Here is a 17,130-nt window from a genome sequence, read left to right as displayed (position 1 = left end):
CTCTGGGGTGGATTGTCACGTTAATATTACCCCAATAGATTAAAAATGATAAAATTGAAATGGTCGTTATAGGTATTGTTAAGGCTATAGTCGTCAGTGACGTTGTTAGGACCGCGAGATTCCGTATTTGGAGCGTTTTGCCATGGCCGTCGAAGAAAGAGTCTCCGTTAATGGCACAATTTTATCACTTCTGTTGCGCGATTGCGCACAAACACAATCTACCAAGGTTTACACGTTTTACTATTTGGAAACCTTAAAAATAAGTAAATATAGCGATGACAGATAAATGTCAAAAGTCAGCTAACTTTGCCCATTCGGAATTATTTTCTTGTAATATTAAGCAAATTCTGGTATTTATACTTAAGTGGATGCAGATTATTTGCAATGCCTGATTATAGTACAAATAGTAGGGAGTGTACTGTAGTGACGATTTATTATCTTATGTTTGAAAATGTATGAGTGAAATGATTTTATATCTCTAAATTAGTCGACAATATTAGTTTGATTTGGTTATGAAAAGTTTGCTAAGAGAATGACTTCAAATATCACATGTTTATTTCTACCTTATGTTTCATTTCAGGAGGGGTTTTTACTTGGAAATGTCACGAAAGAAGTTAAAACTCACATATCAGACTCGCAGCAACAGAATTTCGTCACAGAAACAGCGATAAATGTAACGTCAATATTTCCCGTTCCTGGTATAGGATTATTTTACAATCCTTCCGGCCAAATCAAGGAAGACGCTGTGAACACACTTCTCTCAGGCGCTTCTCAAAGAGTAGTCGGATGGTATATATACCGTCACAACGATTCTATAAAGCCCACATTGAGAGATAGGATCATATCTAAAGGTTTAAAAAAGGTTTTCGACCGCTCCAACAAGAAGTTCTTCATATGCTGCCATATCGCAAGCCAATTGGCATCTAATAACGCTACCATGTCGTACTCTTATAAATTCAACAAAGTAAATTCGGATGGCGATCTCACGCTATTGTCCAGCGTAACCAACAATCTGGGTCAAATAATCTCGGGTTATAAGAAAAGCGATACGAACAAGGCTTTTTGTAAAGCTGTTCAGAAGGAGTTAAACAACGGTGCGACGAATATCACCGGAGCCATAGAGAAAGTCATGTCTGAAGTTGTTTCCGAAGCGCTTGAGAGCGAGCAGAAGATTAGATCGGTCGCTTCGGAAATTGATGAAATATTAAAGGAGCTAGCCGAACGTCACCGAAAGAAGGCTACATCTGCTAGGAATAAAGAGATCATCAAAAATATAGTCAAGGAGAAGGAAGACTTTATAAAATCTATGGTGGAGTCTGCTCAGGAGAGTCCTAGGGAGCCGTTCGATTTTGTTAGCGATTTAATCAAAGATGATCTCAAGAAAATCAATAGAGTTCAATCTACGAATGACGCACTGCCGACGTCTTCGAAAAAAATGGATTATGCGAGCAAAGTTAAAATGTCGGGACATAAGAGAACTCATTCGGAAGGAACTTTACAATCGTCCGAGACTGTGGTGAGATCTTTCATTTCTTTGCTGGTATTAAAATGGTTCCTCTGAAATATAAAATATTCATTAACCTCTTCTCGGTCAGTGCCTTTTTTAAATTACTTAAAACGCCTGGCACGGACACACCCTTTCTTATGCAGCAGTGGTTCATATGGTGTTAATAGCCAACTGTCGATTTTTCTATATTAACATAAAATAGGTTGTACAGCTCAATAAGTACTTACCACATGCAGCAAAATATTATATTTTCTAGTTCTAAAATTAAATTAATTTGGGGGTTGCAATACAAAACGATAAGTCTGCTTTCTATCTTTTATTCAACCCAATTTAATGTGGATGTTTAGTTAATTTTGAAATGATTCTAAAAATCTATCAATTTCATGTACATAACTCATTACGTAATTAATTTATCTGATAGGGCAATCGACTTGAATTTATTTAACGAGAACGAGATAAGCTCACGTGAGGCACATGTGTCAATTGCACCGACCCGAGTGACCCTTTGCATTACACACGATAAATTTTTTAACTTTTAATTATGTAAAAATTTGTAATATAAAATAATAAAACAAAAAAATAACATGATATTTTTGGTTACCTTTTTGTTAAAAAAAACTGAAGATGAAGTGTTTAATTGATTAATATGATTTATAATTATATTTTCAGGAAAAGGCTATAAGTTTGAGTTCGAGCAGCAATAATTGCAAAGTTATCCTTTCGGGTAACGAAGGTGAAGCATGACCCAAACGCCAGAACTTCATAGGATGCAATTAATTTTAATTACGTTATTTTCTTTGATTTTGCATTAGTTTTATTGAAAAAAAATTCCATTCGCACTTAACTGGCTATCATTGTGATAATTCATAATTGATTGCATTTTAAGTACGAATTAATTTGTTCGCTTGGATCTTAAATATATATAATTTTGCTGATGTGACCTTAATGTGATATGTATTAAAAATATTATAAAATTGTATCAGACCAGATAGCTAACGATAAATAAATATAGATTTTTCTTCTTAAATGTAACAAATGTTATTATGTATTTATATTAAACAGCGGAATGTATTTATTTTTTATATTTAAATACACAAATGTTCATATAAGTATAGTTATACATATATATATGCAGTTCCGTAATTTTATTTATAATGTAAGTTAAATTAATATCGTTTTAATTATTATAATTCAATATACATATTGTATTAATAAATGTGTAATAAATCATATTTTTAAAAAAAATTGGGTCTTATATAAATATATAAAAAATATAAATATAATAAATTGGAAATATATTTCATCAGAAAATACATATACATATTAATAAAAAATGTCGTATAAATGTATAAATTATGTATATATATATATATACAAAATATACAATGCAACTTTGACTATAATCACATTATATGTGATTATTATTATTATTAAACAATTTTGTAATATTTAAGTTGCATTGTACTTTTGGACGATCAACACTGACATAAAATGCAGTTCTGAACCACCATGAGGCAAGACAAACTATGTAAAATATCACAATTATCTATAATATAAATATAAACCATGAATTAGCTCAATAAAAAAAAACAATACCATATTTGTAAACTTTTTACAAAATAATTATGTACATATAAAATTCAGATTAAATACATGATCTAATTTAATCACGACATTTTTTTTTATATAATTTAATAAATAAGGCACGCCATTTTATTTGATTGACTATCATTTTTTTAATCTCAATATTAAATAATATGTTCACTAATACAGCATAGAAATAATAATTTTATTAAAACTGACGAAACATAAATTTGCTTATTAAATACTGCAACAAATCTTCACGAAAATAATTTTTAATTAAAAATAAGTGCTTTTAAAAAATTGCCTATTACTCTCGTTCGATATTTGTTCAGTCTAATATATTCACAACCAAGTTATATTTTGTGCACACACTATAAAACCTTCGTTGTTATATTAGTAGTATCTCTGATACATAATGACTCGATTCTAGTCATTAATCAAACACATACTAAGTCATTATTTGTTCGAAAAAAATGAATATAATATAAACAAATATTTTAACTAAAATAACAATTAAAAATCAGTCTGCGTAAAAGAATTCTAAAGTAAATATTGCAGATAGGTAACTATGATTTTAAGTTGTGACTTTTATAAAATTCATCTAGAGAAATTATACAATATTATTAAATACATGAGCATACATTACATTCGTATCTACTGTCCCGTATATAGAGAAAGAAATAAATTTAAAAAAATAATTTGTATAAACTAAGAGAATTAAACAAAGATGGCAATAATAGGTATTCATGAATCATGGCTATTAACAAGAAAAAAGTACATTTAATTAGGCCGAGTAATCCATAAATATATTTTTGTAATCTAATGAATTCATATTTATAGTATCCAAAAATCATTTTCTATCTATTGTTTATTTTAAAAACTAATGATGGAAGTAAAAGTATAGAAATTATTTACAACTACAAGAATAGTCAAATGATAAGCCTAAAAGTGCAATAAAAATTTAAAACCACTATTGTTCTATAAATTTTAAATGTTACAATGTGCATTTACAACTCGATTTTTTAGTAGTGAAATGGTGAAACCAATTGAAATTCATCGACGAAGCATAGCTCAGAACGGTGATGTATGTCTATCACTCTAGCAAGTGTATGAGTGCACGAAATTTCGCAAACTGGTGACATCTATGCAATAAAAATATTTGCAATTTTCATTTGATTCACCTTTGTAGCATTGTATATTAATTGAAAAATCAATGGTAAGCTAACTTAACTGACAAAAAACTATACGTGTATGAGTAACATAACTTAACAGTTGACTTAATATAGTTATAGTATTAAAAGTAATATAATAAAGTATGTATACCGACATATACTGTGAAAATATATTATTGGATTGTTTAGCTTAGTTTGATTTTTGCACCTAGGTATACGTGCTAGCACCGTCTTACCTTACGGAGTGAATTCTACATATTAGAATTAGAAAATGATCAGTCATTTTATATTTTTTTACTACCTTCATTTTTGGCATTGTCGCTGACAACAAAGACAAAATTAACTTTGGCTCACATAATACGGGACGCAGTTCTTTTCAATTGATTCATAGATTAAAACGCTTGACATTAACTGTTGTGCTAATTCCGTTAGTGTTATTTCTGTTATCGAAGACGTTCATTACACATAAGACGCCACCGCCGTCAACTGTGACAAACGTTGAGAAATGTTCGTCCATTTTGATCTTTAACGCTTTATCGCCGGTTAATTTTATGCACGATAACAAATCGTCACGATTACAATTGCTTTTTGATCTAAAACAATAATATAAGATATTATAATAATATAAATAAAAATTAATTGTTTTTTGTCTCACCTCTTTCCTTTCCATTTCTTTTCCCAACAAAGATTCACGGGAAACTCAAAACTTGACGTACTCGATTCACTAGAGATAACGCTGTTTCTATTTAACGGTAGATTTGGCAATGGTGATAAAATTCCACGGCTGCCGTTTCTGTTTCAATCAAAATTTTACATATATATCGTATCAGTAAATACAATTATATATTGACGCTGATAAAAAAATACTTACTTTCCGTACTTCATCATTGAATCCCTCTTCTTGTTTAAAATGTAAGAAACATCCCACCATACCACTTGTCCCGCAAGTGATACTAGAACGAGAGGAGTGACGGACGATTCGTCGTTTTTCGTTCTAACATTTAGCGGCATTGGCGAAAACTCGAGGGATTGCACGATTTTCGTATGGAATTTGATAGTCGATATGTGTATCTTGTCGATGATGTGCCATAGCTGAAATGCGAAACGTTAAAATGAAACATTCAGTGTTTACGATGAGATGCAATTAAAACGTTTATTTACCACTATGTGTCCTGAACTGCAACCCATCGCTAATATGTTGTTGTCATGCGATATAGTGCAACAATTGATATTCTCGGTGATTTTATGTTTGCTGATTAAAGATGCACCCAATGAATTCCCACAGTCAACTTTATCAATTTTATGTATCTGAAATATACGAATATTTAAGCTTGCTAACAACAAAGTACAAGAAACTCGTTAAATAAATATGGGGAGTCAACAACGCCCGAAAATAATCTATATAATAAATAAAAGGCAACGTTCGTATGTGTATGTATGCCAAATTTAAAAACTACTGGACCAATTTCGCTGAAAATTTCACAGTTTGTTCTTAAATTAAAAAAGTTTTGCTCTACATATCCATGTCAAGCAATTAAAAAAAGTTTTATAGATTTAAAAATAAAATACTCACTTGAAAATTACCATTGTCATCGCACACGGCTAGGTACTTGAAACGCAGAAAGGCACACTCCACATTCAAGTCTTGCTTGCTGATTAGAATGTTCATCAGTTTTGGTTCGAAATTCCACAGTTTAACGCTGCCGTCGTAGCATACAGTAAGCAATTCTTCGTTGTTGATTAAAAAGCATTTTACAGTCGACGAAGGCTTATAAGACCGTGATAACTCTCTCGGAGGAGGAGGAGGACGAAATTTTTCAGACGAGGAAGAGCTTGAACGAGACATTGAAGAGCCGTTACAGTTTCTGTTAATCTCGGGGGATTTTCTGTGCTCAATCTGATCTAACCATTCTTTAGAGCCGAGTTCGTTGCTTGAAACTAGCATTTTAGCCACTGAATCTTTAGGGTTGTTGCGCGAATACTGATAAAGCATCAGACAGCCTTCCTCTCCGGCGACTACGAGTGTATCAGCATTCACAAATTCCATGTATGTGATAGTCTCTCGAGTTATTTGCATTATACGGTCGGATGGAAAAATCATCACATCGCCATCTTTCAAACTGTATGCTATCAGGTTACCGGTGGGCGATATAGCAACATTTGTAACTTCTATTTTAAATTCGGGTGACTTTTTGATTAATTCTTTTCCTTTGATGATCTGTAAATAAATGTAATTTAGTTGTCATTATAATAATTAATTGTAATAGTGTGAGTTGGAGTAGCCAGAAGATTTTCCAAAAGAGTTAAAGTTAAATTACAATGAAATGATATAAAAACCTTTAAATAAACCAGATAATTATTTCAGACTATAAGTTTTTTCTGTCATCAAAAATCAACATTTATTCAAGAGATAATTTAATATCAGTCGACGTGTGGAGTTTCCCAGTTATATAGAAATAGTGCAATTGGTCTAATTTGTTCAACTAGAACTCCACAAAATATTGAGAGTGAGAGAAAAGGTTATAAGTGTTTGATGTCCTGTTCGACAAATCTTTCATGAAAATCGACTGGTTCTTCTATCACTTTGTATATAGCCTAATATATATTACTACCTGTATACAATTGGTACTGTCAGCAACTGCAATGTATGGATTTAATATGTTACAATTCTTATTTTTCTTATCCAAGCTAAATGTTTTACGTAAATTAATTTTAGGATGTTTGTCTGTCTGCTTCTGCTTGTCATATGGAGTGACAGTTTCTGACCGTTGTATGCGGTTTATATTATTTACATTCTCGCCATTTCGTACGGAAGGTTCTGATCTTTCTCTACTGTGCGCTACTTTTATCGGTGATTCGGGAACGGAGTCATTCAAAAACACGCAGTCAAATAGCATTTTTCTAGAACACAAATTCGTCATAAATGAAGGGTCATTTATACCTCTAATTTTATTATAAAATATAAGCATACTTTATAATGGTCGAAGAAAACTGTGTGGGATCAATCAACCAAACCTTAATTGATAATTCATCACCTCCACTGGCCGTCAGAAGATATTGCACTGATACATTTGGTAAAGTATTAAATGCATCCATGCTGATTACATTTCTGAATGTAAAAATAACACATTAAATAATATATATTAACAATTTAAAGACTAGTAAAACTGCACTTACCCTCGATAATTATTCAGAACACAGATAAATTCATAGTTCTTCAAATCGTACACAACAATAAAGCAATCAGTTGTTGCGATAAAGACATAGGGATGCTCCAACACGGTCATTGCTTGAAATTTATAATTCAAGTTATGTTTTCGATTTATATCAATCTTCCTATGCTCCATATTCTGAATTGCCTGATCGGCAGTAGAATGGTGCAGCTTCCGCCACTTGTACTCGTGTAAATAAGTTTCCGTCAACACCAATATACTCTTAAGATTTTCTAAAAAAAGGGACATTAAAATGATGTAGTCAATCAAATTTGTTTTAAATCATACATACCAGGTATCAAAGATAGTGTTTTTATATAGCTGGTTTCGTTGTGCGTTACTAACAAGTCGAACGATTTGGTACAGTACATGTATATCTTGTGCGTATTTGGCGAATTTAATCCCACAATGGCCAATCTGTCATCTTGCGTTAAAATGCTGCTGGAAATCTCGTTTTGTGCGCCAACATCAATGTCCTTCATCACGTTTCCATCGGTATCAAAAAATACGACCGTGCTTCCAGGATTCGTGTGCGACAAGATCAAGTTCTTCTTCCGACCCCAAATAATATCACGTAATTTACCTGACACATGCCTTACAGTTTTGCAACATTCGGTAACGTCACAGTAATAACTACTAACTGTAAAAGTATGCAGAAGTTTAATAATTATGTGATAATTGCATCAAAATAATTAATTATTACTAAATATCACCTGAATCAGGCTGATCATCGTCATCAGATTCGTGGTCTTCATTTAGGTTGAGATTAGTTATATCCCAAAATTTTAAATCACCACTATCGCAAGTGGACGCCATTTTAAAGGGCGTATTATGATTCATAGATATGGCTTTAATGGGATGTTTATGTCCTTGGTAAGTCAGCAATTTCATATATTGATATATGTCCCACACCTGTATTAAATATATTATATAAATATATACATATATATGTGTGTGTGTATGTATCAGTGGCATGCAATGACTTTTGAAACAGGCGGAACACAAAAACTATATATTTTTAATTTATTTTCTTTATTTGATAAACATATTATGTATTTATTTTGTGAAAATTAATTTTATTATATGCTCCTTCTTACAAAACTCATCAATAACCGCATCATACAATATTGTCTTTCATTAATTTATTAAAAAGTTTTTCTTCACTTTGACTATTTCTAGTGAATGTATTTATTATTTTCATTGTAGAAAATGATCTTTCTACATACCTTGTCGCCGGTATGGTAAAAAATAATTTGATTAAAGTTAATCTACCACATGGTAGATGCGTCACACACCTTGGGATTGTAAAACGATTCTAAAAATTAAATAAGTAGCGTCGAATAAAATAAATTTTCAAAAAATAAATAAATAATGTTTATCAAAAAAAGAAAATAAATTTAAAAATACAGTTTTTGTTTCTCCCCCCCTGACCGTATGCCCTGTTTCAAAAGTCACCGCACGCCACTGATGTATATATTATATAATTATAACATAGCTCCAATAGGGGGGAACGGGAAGTGGAGGGTTGACGTAGCCCTAGCCACAGGATTGAACATTGATCGATTTTTTTAAAATTATTTCTATATTATGATATCGATTAGTTTTGTTTGTTTGTCTTCGTATTTGTCGGTGATACCTGTTATGACCGAAGTTCGTAGAATTCGTTTGTTGCAATCTCAGAAAGGCCGCAGTATCGTAATTTTTTTAATGCACCGTATTTTCAGCCGGAAACATGGTAATACGCTTTTATGAAACTCGATCTTTAACAGACTCTTACAGAATCTTTGAATATTTTAGGGCAGCAAAATGGATTAATTATATTTTAGAAAGTATATCATTCTAACAGTTGTCGTTATTATAATTCTTTCCATACAAAATTAAATAATTAAAAAATAATTGGTGTTTTGAGTTGAGAAAAAAAATCAAACAGGAACCTGTGGCACTACACTCTTGAACACCGGAATATAATTGTTACGTATCGTCTTACGTAGGCGAATGTGAAGCGGCGCGACGCGAAAATAGCAAACAGTCGCTGGTGCTTGAAGTGTCCTACGTTACTCACGTAGCTAGTGCTTGAAGTGTCCTACGTTACTCACGTTGTTATTTTCACATCGCACCGCTTCGCTTCACTCACGTAGGACGCCGCCATATGAATTTCATAAAATTATATACTTACACTGATGTTTCCAGATGTTGTTCCAACAAAGAGGTACTGCTTCCAAACCCGAAAGACTTCCAATTGTTCGTTGACTGTAATTTTAGAAAAATTGATTTCCGAATCTTGATGTCTAAACGATAAAATATGCCTTAAATTGTTGAATCTACCAAATAAGTGACTAATAATATTATAATATTTACTGGAATTCAAAATAAATATGATCTTTGTTGTGCTCTGCTCTCAATAAACTTTGCGCCTCATTAAATAATAATCCCTTAGATTGGTGCTGAAGGATGCTCTGGATAATATCAGTACAAGGATACCGATGTAAATCATGACCGTGTTGCTGAATGAATAGATTCAGTTCTTCGATATAGTCGTGCATTGTGGCAGGAAATACAAAATTGCTATTAGGAAAGTTCTGAAATGTAAACATATGTTAATATAGCTGCACATGCGATAATAGAATAATAAAATTATTACTTTGATTTTATCAATGTATTTAAAATCTTCAGAGAAGCCGGTGGGACCGGACAATCTCAACTTATTTCCAACATACTCCAATTTGCTGTATAAAGTGTGAAACAATTCCCACATGTTTTCAGCATTATCCGTACTGTAGATATGATAGCCTATATGATAGGCAATATATTCGTCATTCGGCAATTGCAGCATACCGTCCACAGTGCTCTTCTTCATGTACATCTTTAACAACTGAACGTGCAACATATTCAACGCTTCTTTTTGATCCTTGTACGTGCTTCTTAGGTAAGAGACAATCGTGTCGTGCATTTCGTACTGGTAAGTCTTATGCTCCTTGTTGTAATGTTCGATGATCAGAGATTTAGCCATGAAGTGTCTCATAAGAGATTCTACGTCCATCACCGGCATGTCTAGTATCGTAGACAACGCTCGAGTGGTTATTTTAACATTGTCCCGAATAATGACAAGTGATTTAAAAATATCGATGTGTCTCTTGTCGTTCAACGAATTGATGCACATCTCGATGGCCGAGGATGGATCATATATGTGACTGTTTGTATTTTCCCTGGAAATAAATCTGATCAAGAAGGTTGAAATCTAATCTTAAAATTTCTAAAATAAATCAATTAATTGATTTGGTTAACTCTTTGAACCCCATAGGCCGGTAAACCGGCCTGAAGAAGTGACACATATACGTCTGAAACCCGAATGGCCGGTTTACCGGTCTCAATATCTATCATCATTATCTATGGGCCGGGATTCCGGCCTGCAAAGAAAAATCTGGGAGGATAATTTTGACTCACAAATAAATATTTTTTTATTGTATTTCTAAATTGCTTTTTTTGAGTTGTATAAAGTAGAGCTCAGGGTTCAAAGGGTTAAGGATATATACAATTAATCAATTGAAGATTACCTGTCAAAAAACGATGTCTTATTTTTAAATTGGTTAAGAAACTTCTTCCAGTGTTTCTTGTCGTGCTTTAAACGCTGTTTATTATCAGCTAAAAGAGCACCAATCATCGAAATAAGCAATGGATTTCCGCTCAATCTATTGTGCATTTGTTTAGCTTGCGATGGCAATTCTGACACATCTTCTTCAACGTATTTAGCTATCAGCTCCAAAGATTCTCCTTCAGAAAATTTGCTCGGTACCTAAATAATAGTTCAAGTTAATTAATTGGCATCTTAAATTAGGTAATAGGTTGTTTTACATGATATAGCTAATTTTTACTTTTGTTACTATTTATTACTACAGTGTGAATTCAACTTGATGCATAATGCAACAGAAGCTACAATAAATGTAAGGCCCACTGTCCACGGAATCTTCGCTGCATAGATGCGTAATCGTCATTATACACTTATTGTACGCCTGCTTGCTGCGTACATATAAACTAATGAGACACTGTCGACGAAGCTGCATGCAAGCTTCATGACGATAGTCGTCAAGCATGTCAGACGCCAGAGCGTATCGAACTGCATGAACGTGTAGAAAACAGTGGCAATTTCAGCTACTAAATTTGTTCAGATCGTCAAAAAGTACCAGTGTCTTTATAATAGTAATCTTGCAGATTATGCAGTAAAAGATATTATTGAGAAAGCTTGGAGCGAGGTGGGAAGTCAAATAATGTTTCGTTAGTTTGTATGTATTCAGCAAGCAGGCGTACAACAAGCATACAATGAGGAATACGCGTATATGCAGCGACGCCTTCGTGGACAGTGGGCCTTAGTTTGTTACTAAGAGTGACATCAACCTGAATATGAAGATGTGAGATTAGAAAATAATAAAATAAAAATAATTAAAGTGATTATACTTTAACAGTTTCAGAGCATTTAAAAATATTAATTAAAATAAAAGGAACATATTTATTGTTATTTAATGGGGGAAGAAATAAAATTAATATTTAAAAAATCACTTATTATTCCTATCATAAAAATGAACTATTTCATATAAAACAACATAATAATTAATACATACCTCCATCTTATTAAGATTATGCTCTTGTACTAATTTCGAGTCATGAGCTAATATTAATAGTTTGCATCCTACATCAAAAGCAGTGATAACTTTTGTGTTATTGGGGTCATCTAAAACAATCAACGCTTCTCTCAGGCGGGTTTCCTCAAATGAGGTTTTTAGTTTATAACAATAACTTTCCATATCCGAGTCGTAATATGAGCTGTTAAGCGATGCGAAGCTTAATAATGATTGTGAATTATGGAAGGACTTTTCTTCTTGTGTAATTTTATTCAATATGCTGTAAAAATATTATAGTCATTGTAATATAGATTATAGAAGACGTCATCAAAATCAGCAATACATACTGGCAGATAAACATATTAGGTTGTCTAATGTGAAGTGTAGGTAATATTGGTGAGGGATAAGCAGTGCTTTTAGAGGTTAGAAGGATTTTGAATAGTCGGGAGTCGGTGAGTAACAAAAAAGTTAAGAAGTTAAGTTAAGGTAAGAAATATAGGATATCCCTCTATTTACCAAAGCTCAAAATATGAAGTGAACAGGATATGTTGCAAGAATAGAGAATAACTGATTGGAATTGCTAAAATGAAACTGAGTATCATATCGATTGGAAAATCAAACGCTTTAAAAGCAGGAAAAAAAATATTTTCTCAGGACAGTTAAGAAGCTCAGGACTGAAGTAGATGGCGGAATCTTATCCAGATAGTCATGGCTTAGATTTAAGCTAAAAAATAAGTAAGCAAGAATACATACCGTTTTTGTAGTACAAGTATCTTATCTTCTGTATCGCAATCAGCAACATTTAACCAAAAAATTTCACCCTTGAAATTGTCCCATATGAGCTTTTGATTTTCCCTTAAAGTTCCGATGACTAGTGACGATTTACCACTGGCAGGCGAGCCGTACAATAACAAAGTATGATGTCGTTCTAATTTTGAAAGCTTATCATACAACTCTGACACCTGTCATGTAAAAATATGTAATGTAATGGTAATGTAAGTAATTATTAAAAATGTATTTATTTATAAACATTACCAATAAGCTGCGCGAAACATAATTCATTGGTAATTTTGGGACTTCGCCCCTACTCAGCGAATCTTCAGCACTTTCTCTTAAATTATCTGTTGTTATGTTATCTAAATTAGGTTGCAACTTTTCCCACAGCCAACGATAAGGTTCTTTCAGGCATAATACAAAGTTATCATAAGTAGAATTGTCGCCTTTCAATACATAGTCAATCAGAAGGTTGGCTTTCTCCTTGGAAGTGTGCTAAAAATATAATTATTTAAACATTTCCAAAATAAAAATAGATTATTGCGATCATACCTTAAATGCGATTATTTCCTCTTCGTCGTACGTGATGACATTTTTCGATAATAACATATCAACGATGTTTTTAATATCTAAATCCATGACTATGTTGCTACGTTGCTCTTTGAGCATGTGTTGGCGTATAGAGTCCATTTCTGAGTAAGATAGAATTACCTAAAAATTTAATTTGTTTAAATATTTTGCACTAAATAAGTGTGTGATAAAATCAAAAGTTGGAATCCCCAAAAAATAAAGTAAACCGTTCAATCTGAGCGGCATGACTCATTAAAGGTACATATTAAATTTATTTTTATGTTCTTATCTATTTTTAATCTTTGCAACCGATTTCATCGATGACATTATAAAATTTAAGTTATCTATCTCACGGATCTATTGTTTTAATCAGGGCTGTGTAGTCAATTAATATTTTACCAGCTCCGACTCAGATTTTAACAATAAGATAATTGTTTGTTAGCATATATTAATAGCAATAAAAATAATGTCAGTGATTTTTAAATTATAAAAAAAAATAAAAGGATTTAAAAATTCATTAGCAAAAAAAGGCCATGTCTATTTAATTCATCTTTATTGACTTATAATATACAGTTAACCCTCCTATAGTGTTCCCCCGTATATCGAGACAGAAAAACAAAACGAAGTTTCATTAAACAAATCTTCATTTCCTTCTCTTAATAGAAGGAACTACTGGAATGACAAAACTAAAGAAAAAGAAACCGATAGTACGAAAAATACGATAAAAAACAATTGAAGAATTAATTTCAAATCCAATGAATAAAATAGACATTATGTCAAATCTGCTCATAACAAAAATGAACTATTGACTGAAACTACAAATATCGCTATTTGGAATGCCAATGGAATAGGGCAAAGAATTCAAGAACTATAAATATTTTTACTTATTACTCTTTATGGAAAATTACGAACAGGGTAAAAAAGCCTCAACAAATCATATCACCGATTAGACTATTTAACAGAAAATGGGTTAGATAAAACAAGGAAAAAGCTATAGCATTTTCTGAACATCTATAATAAACATTCAAACCTCTCTCTTAGTGCAATGACTTAACTGAAATGGAAAAAGAAATAGAGGACTACCTGAACCCTTCAGCTTGACTTGCCAAATAGGAACTTCACTCTTATAGAACTCCAATCTATTATTAATAATAAACTATGCATTAAGAAGACAACGGGTTATGACTTGATAGCAAATACATTTCTTAAAATATTCTAATCATAATCATATTAATAAAAATCAAATTAAACAATGAAATTGATAATTGATAAGAAAATAACACAATTGATTACATTCTATCAAATATATAAATATTGTTTATTTATATTATATTTACAGTGATGGCCAACTAATTAACATAATCTCAAAATTTTGCTGTTGAACACCATTGATGATAACGCATCTCTGGTGTACATCGCGAAATTTTAGTAAAATACCTGAAATATATAAATATTTTTTTGCCAAACTGTATTTTTAATTGGAATGTTCATACAGAATTTTTGGGACTTTGGTTCCAAGATCATTCGAATCACTAATTATTTTTACGTATTTATTTGTAATATTTTGTTGAATCACTCTGTTTTCTTCAATAATATTTTTGAGCTTAGTTTGTCAAGTACATTTTTAAGTCTATTACATGCTACATTAAATTCGGATTGTCTCTAACAGTGTATACCTGAATTGACATTCGATCTAAAATATATTTTCACTGAACAAGTACAATTTCTAAATTTTTCATTTACAAAAATATGATTCTTCACCTTTCTTTCACTGTGATGTACAGCGAGTGTACATGGCATCTTATTATGTAAATATATCGAGTTAAATGTTCATATTTGAGGTAGCCCTGCACAATATGCTTACATAATAAATTAGATAATGTAAGTAATTACCGGAAGTAATAAAAATAAATATTTTGTCGATAAAACCAAGTATCAATTTTCATTTTTTACTTCACATACAGATGTTTTTAATATTATTATTGTAAATATTTGGTACATCATTTTTTACAATACATTTACTCGTTTTCAGTTCATATATTAAAATAGTTGATTTGTTTCGAATTTGACCAAGTAATATTAATGTTTTTCCAATTTTAAATCACTAATTTTTACTTAATATTTTTATTTATTATTGTGTTTGTTTTGAGTGTTTGTCACACCTGTAAATATCAATTTGTATATTATATTTAAAACGGAAGGAAAAATATGGTAATAAAAGTTTTAAAATAAAATACTACTTTTTTGTTGATAAGTGAACATAACCTAAACGAACAAAAAAAACTTTTTATACCAATGGAAAAAATCAACAAGTTTCTGACTAGATAGGTGTGTGATTTACATAATTACTGTGTGCTGTTTAACCGTAATCACAGGTTGCGGTTTAGAAAAGTCATGAGACCATAAGACCCTATATTAAAAATAACTTACTATTCGGAATCAACAAAGGTGTAAGTGGCGGAACGTGCGATATCGATCACTACATTCTTTGCGAAAGTGGAGTGCAGGATATTACGAAGACATTTCACTCGGAGGATTCTTTGTGCGGGCGACGGAGAGACGGACAAGTGACATCCTGCAACACTCACCGCTCAACTTGACAGTGCTGCCAGCTTTAAAAATTATCATGTAATAAAAACAACAGCAGATTTCAAACAATGGCTTTTACGCATGCGCAAACCTGCGAGTGTTGACATAGGTCGTCTGTAATTAGTATTTATTTCAAATATAAAATACACTAATTACGAGAATTGATAGCTTTTATCTTTAAAAAAGGGCGCACGAAAGTTAATTAATAACTTTTATAAAACTAAAGTGAGACTATTTATATATTTTTTATTCAAAAATACTTTGATTTTGAGAAAATGTACAATAATTGGCAATCTTTTTTCAAGACTCATTTTAATAAAATGTCGCAGTTAAATCGACAGCTATACTCAAAACTGATAATCAAATAAAAGTAATAATTTGAATATTTGTCAAGGTGAGGTATTTAGACGATCTTGTCCCATCGTGTTCTTTAACGTATCTTTTATACGCTTTAATGTTGAAAACTAACGCTCTTCGCTGCAGTTAGTAATCATTAGTCAATTGAATGCGTAAGACGATTTCCACAGACTAATGAACTTTCTAAAAAATTGCAGTTCCAGAACCTCGTGTTTTTTGTTGTGAATAGCACAAGTTCGTGGCCTAGGATTTCTTCCAAATCGTCTTGGTAAGCCCTGACGATATTTGGAGTTTTTTCAAGATCTCTTCTACTGTAAGATATTTTAACTGCCGAAGTATTCTAAATAGGTATATCAGTCACAATCGTTGAAATCCGAAACCGATGAAAACCGAGGCAATTATTTGTAGTATGTATTAACATTACAAGGCATGTAATTGTAGTATGTATTAACACTCGCAACCAATAAAAAAAAACACAAAAACACTAACACTGGCAACCAATGGAATTGTCTGGCTAAACGGGCGGGCTAGATGCTCACACAACGAGAAACAACGCATCACTGCACAGCGCATGGGTACGCCGACGAAATCCGAGGCAACCGACGAAATCCGAGACAACATTTTCGCGGTAAAATCGACGAAAACCGAAGTCAACAAAAACCGAGGTACCACTGTACTTATTATTTTGTTTGTGTCGTCTTGAAGTTGGTAGCTGATATTTTTCAGTCAGTCAGGAATTTGGTTTTTGC

General features: G+C 32.0%; 2 protein-coding genes across 4 annotated transcripts; one reads left to right on the top strand and one right to left on the bottom strand.

The window, feature by feature from the left end:
- The first annotated feature begins 75 nt into the window (after positions 1-75).
- On the top strand, positions 76-2,543 carry LOC148234923 (BRCA1-A complex subunit Abraxas 1-like). The gene is made up of 3 exons (XM_088185495.1): positions 76-226; positions 581-1,516; positions 2,177-2,543. Exons 1-3 carry the CDS (start codon positions 143-145, stop codon positions 2,249-2,251), a joined length of 1,095 nt encoding a protein of 364 aa, XP_088041621.1. The 5' UTR covers positions 76-142; the 3' UTR covers positions 2,252-2,543.
- A 2,002-nt stretch (positions 2,544-4,545) lies between these two features.
- On the bottom strand, positions 4,546-16,042 carry Dark (Death-associated APAF1-related killer). 3 transcript variants are annotated; one of them, XM_088185494.1, is made up of 20 exons: positions 15,866-16,042; positions 13,418-13,576; positions 13,127-13,360; positions 12,845-13,053; positions 12,092-12,371; positions 11,030-11,268; positions 10,117-10,693; positions 9,834-10,054; positions 9,652-9,763; positions 8,189-8,387; positions 7,768-8,115; positions 7,441-7,708; positions 7,235-7,372; positions 6,876-7,164; positions 6,171-6,481; positions 5,837-6,095; positions 5,425-5,571; positions 5,135-5,355; positions 4,919-5,056; positions 4,546-4,856 (listed from the first exon to the last, which is right to left on the bottom strand). In XM_088185494.1, the coding sequence occupies exons 2-20, from the start codon at positions 13,553-13,555 to the stop codon at positions 4,649-4,651; spliced, it is 4,536 nt and encodes a 1,511-aa protein (XP_088041620.1). In that variant the 5' UTR covers positions 13,556-13,576; positions 15,866-16,042; the 3' UTR covers positions 4,546-4,648. The 3 variants fall into 3 exon arrangements, with proteins under 3 accessions (XP_088041620.1, XP_088041617.1, XP_088041618.1); XM_088185491.1 differs by having other exon boundaries at positions 5,837-6,481; XM_088185492.1 differs by having other exon boundaries at positions 5,837-6,481; positions 10,117-10,681.
- Between the last annotated feature and the right edge of the window lie 1,088 nt (positions 16,043-17,130).

Source organism: Plectrocnemia conspersa, unplaced genomic scaffold, assembly GCF_051122295.1.
Source record: "Plectrocnemia conspersa isolate PC_06_02 unplaced genomic scaffold, ASM5112229v1 ptg000005l, whole genome shotgun sequence".
In the NCBI taxonomy this organism is placed as follows: Eukaryota; Metazoa; Arthropoda; class Insecta; order Trichoptera; family Polycentropodidae; genus Plectrocnemia; species Plectrocnemia conspersa.
This window is presented reverse-complemented; position numbering and strand designations above follow the sequence as displayed.

Excerpts from the sequence above, each read along its gene's own strand:
- LOC148234923 (XM_088185495.1), top strand. The coding sequence starts at position 143 with ATGGCCGTCGAAGAAAGAGTCTCCGTTAATGGCACAATTTTATCACTT. Across the intron at positions 227-580 it reads CACAAACACAATCTACCAAG|GAGGGGTTTTTACTTGGAAA; the intron begins GTTTACACGTTT and ends GTTTCATTTCAG. Across the intron at positions 1,517-2,176 it reads TACAATCGTCCGAGACTGTG|GAAAAGGCTATAAGTTTGAG; the intron begins GTGAGATCTTTC and ends TTATATTTTCAG.
- Dark (XM_088185491.1), bottom strand. The coding sequence starts at position 13,555 with ATGGACTCTATACGCCAACACATGCTCAAAGAGCAACGTAGCAACATA. Across the intron at positions 12,372-12,844 it reads ATACTTGTACTACAAAAACG|CATATTGAATAAAATTACAC; the intron begins GTATGTATTCTT and ends ATATTTTTACAG. Across the intron at positions 7,165-7,234 it reads TTTTCTTCGACCATTATAAA|AAAAATGCTATTTGACTGCG; the intron begins GTATGCTTATAT and ends TTTGTGTTCTAG.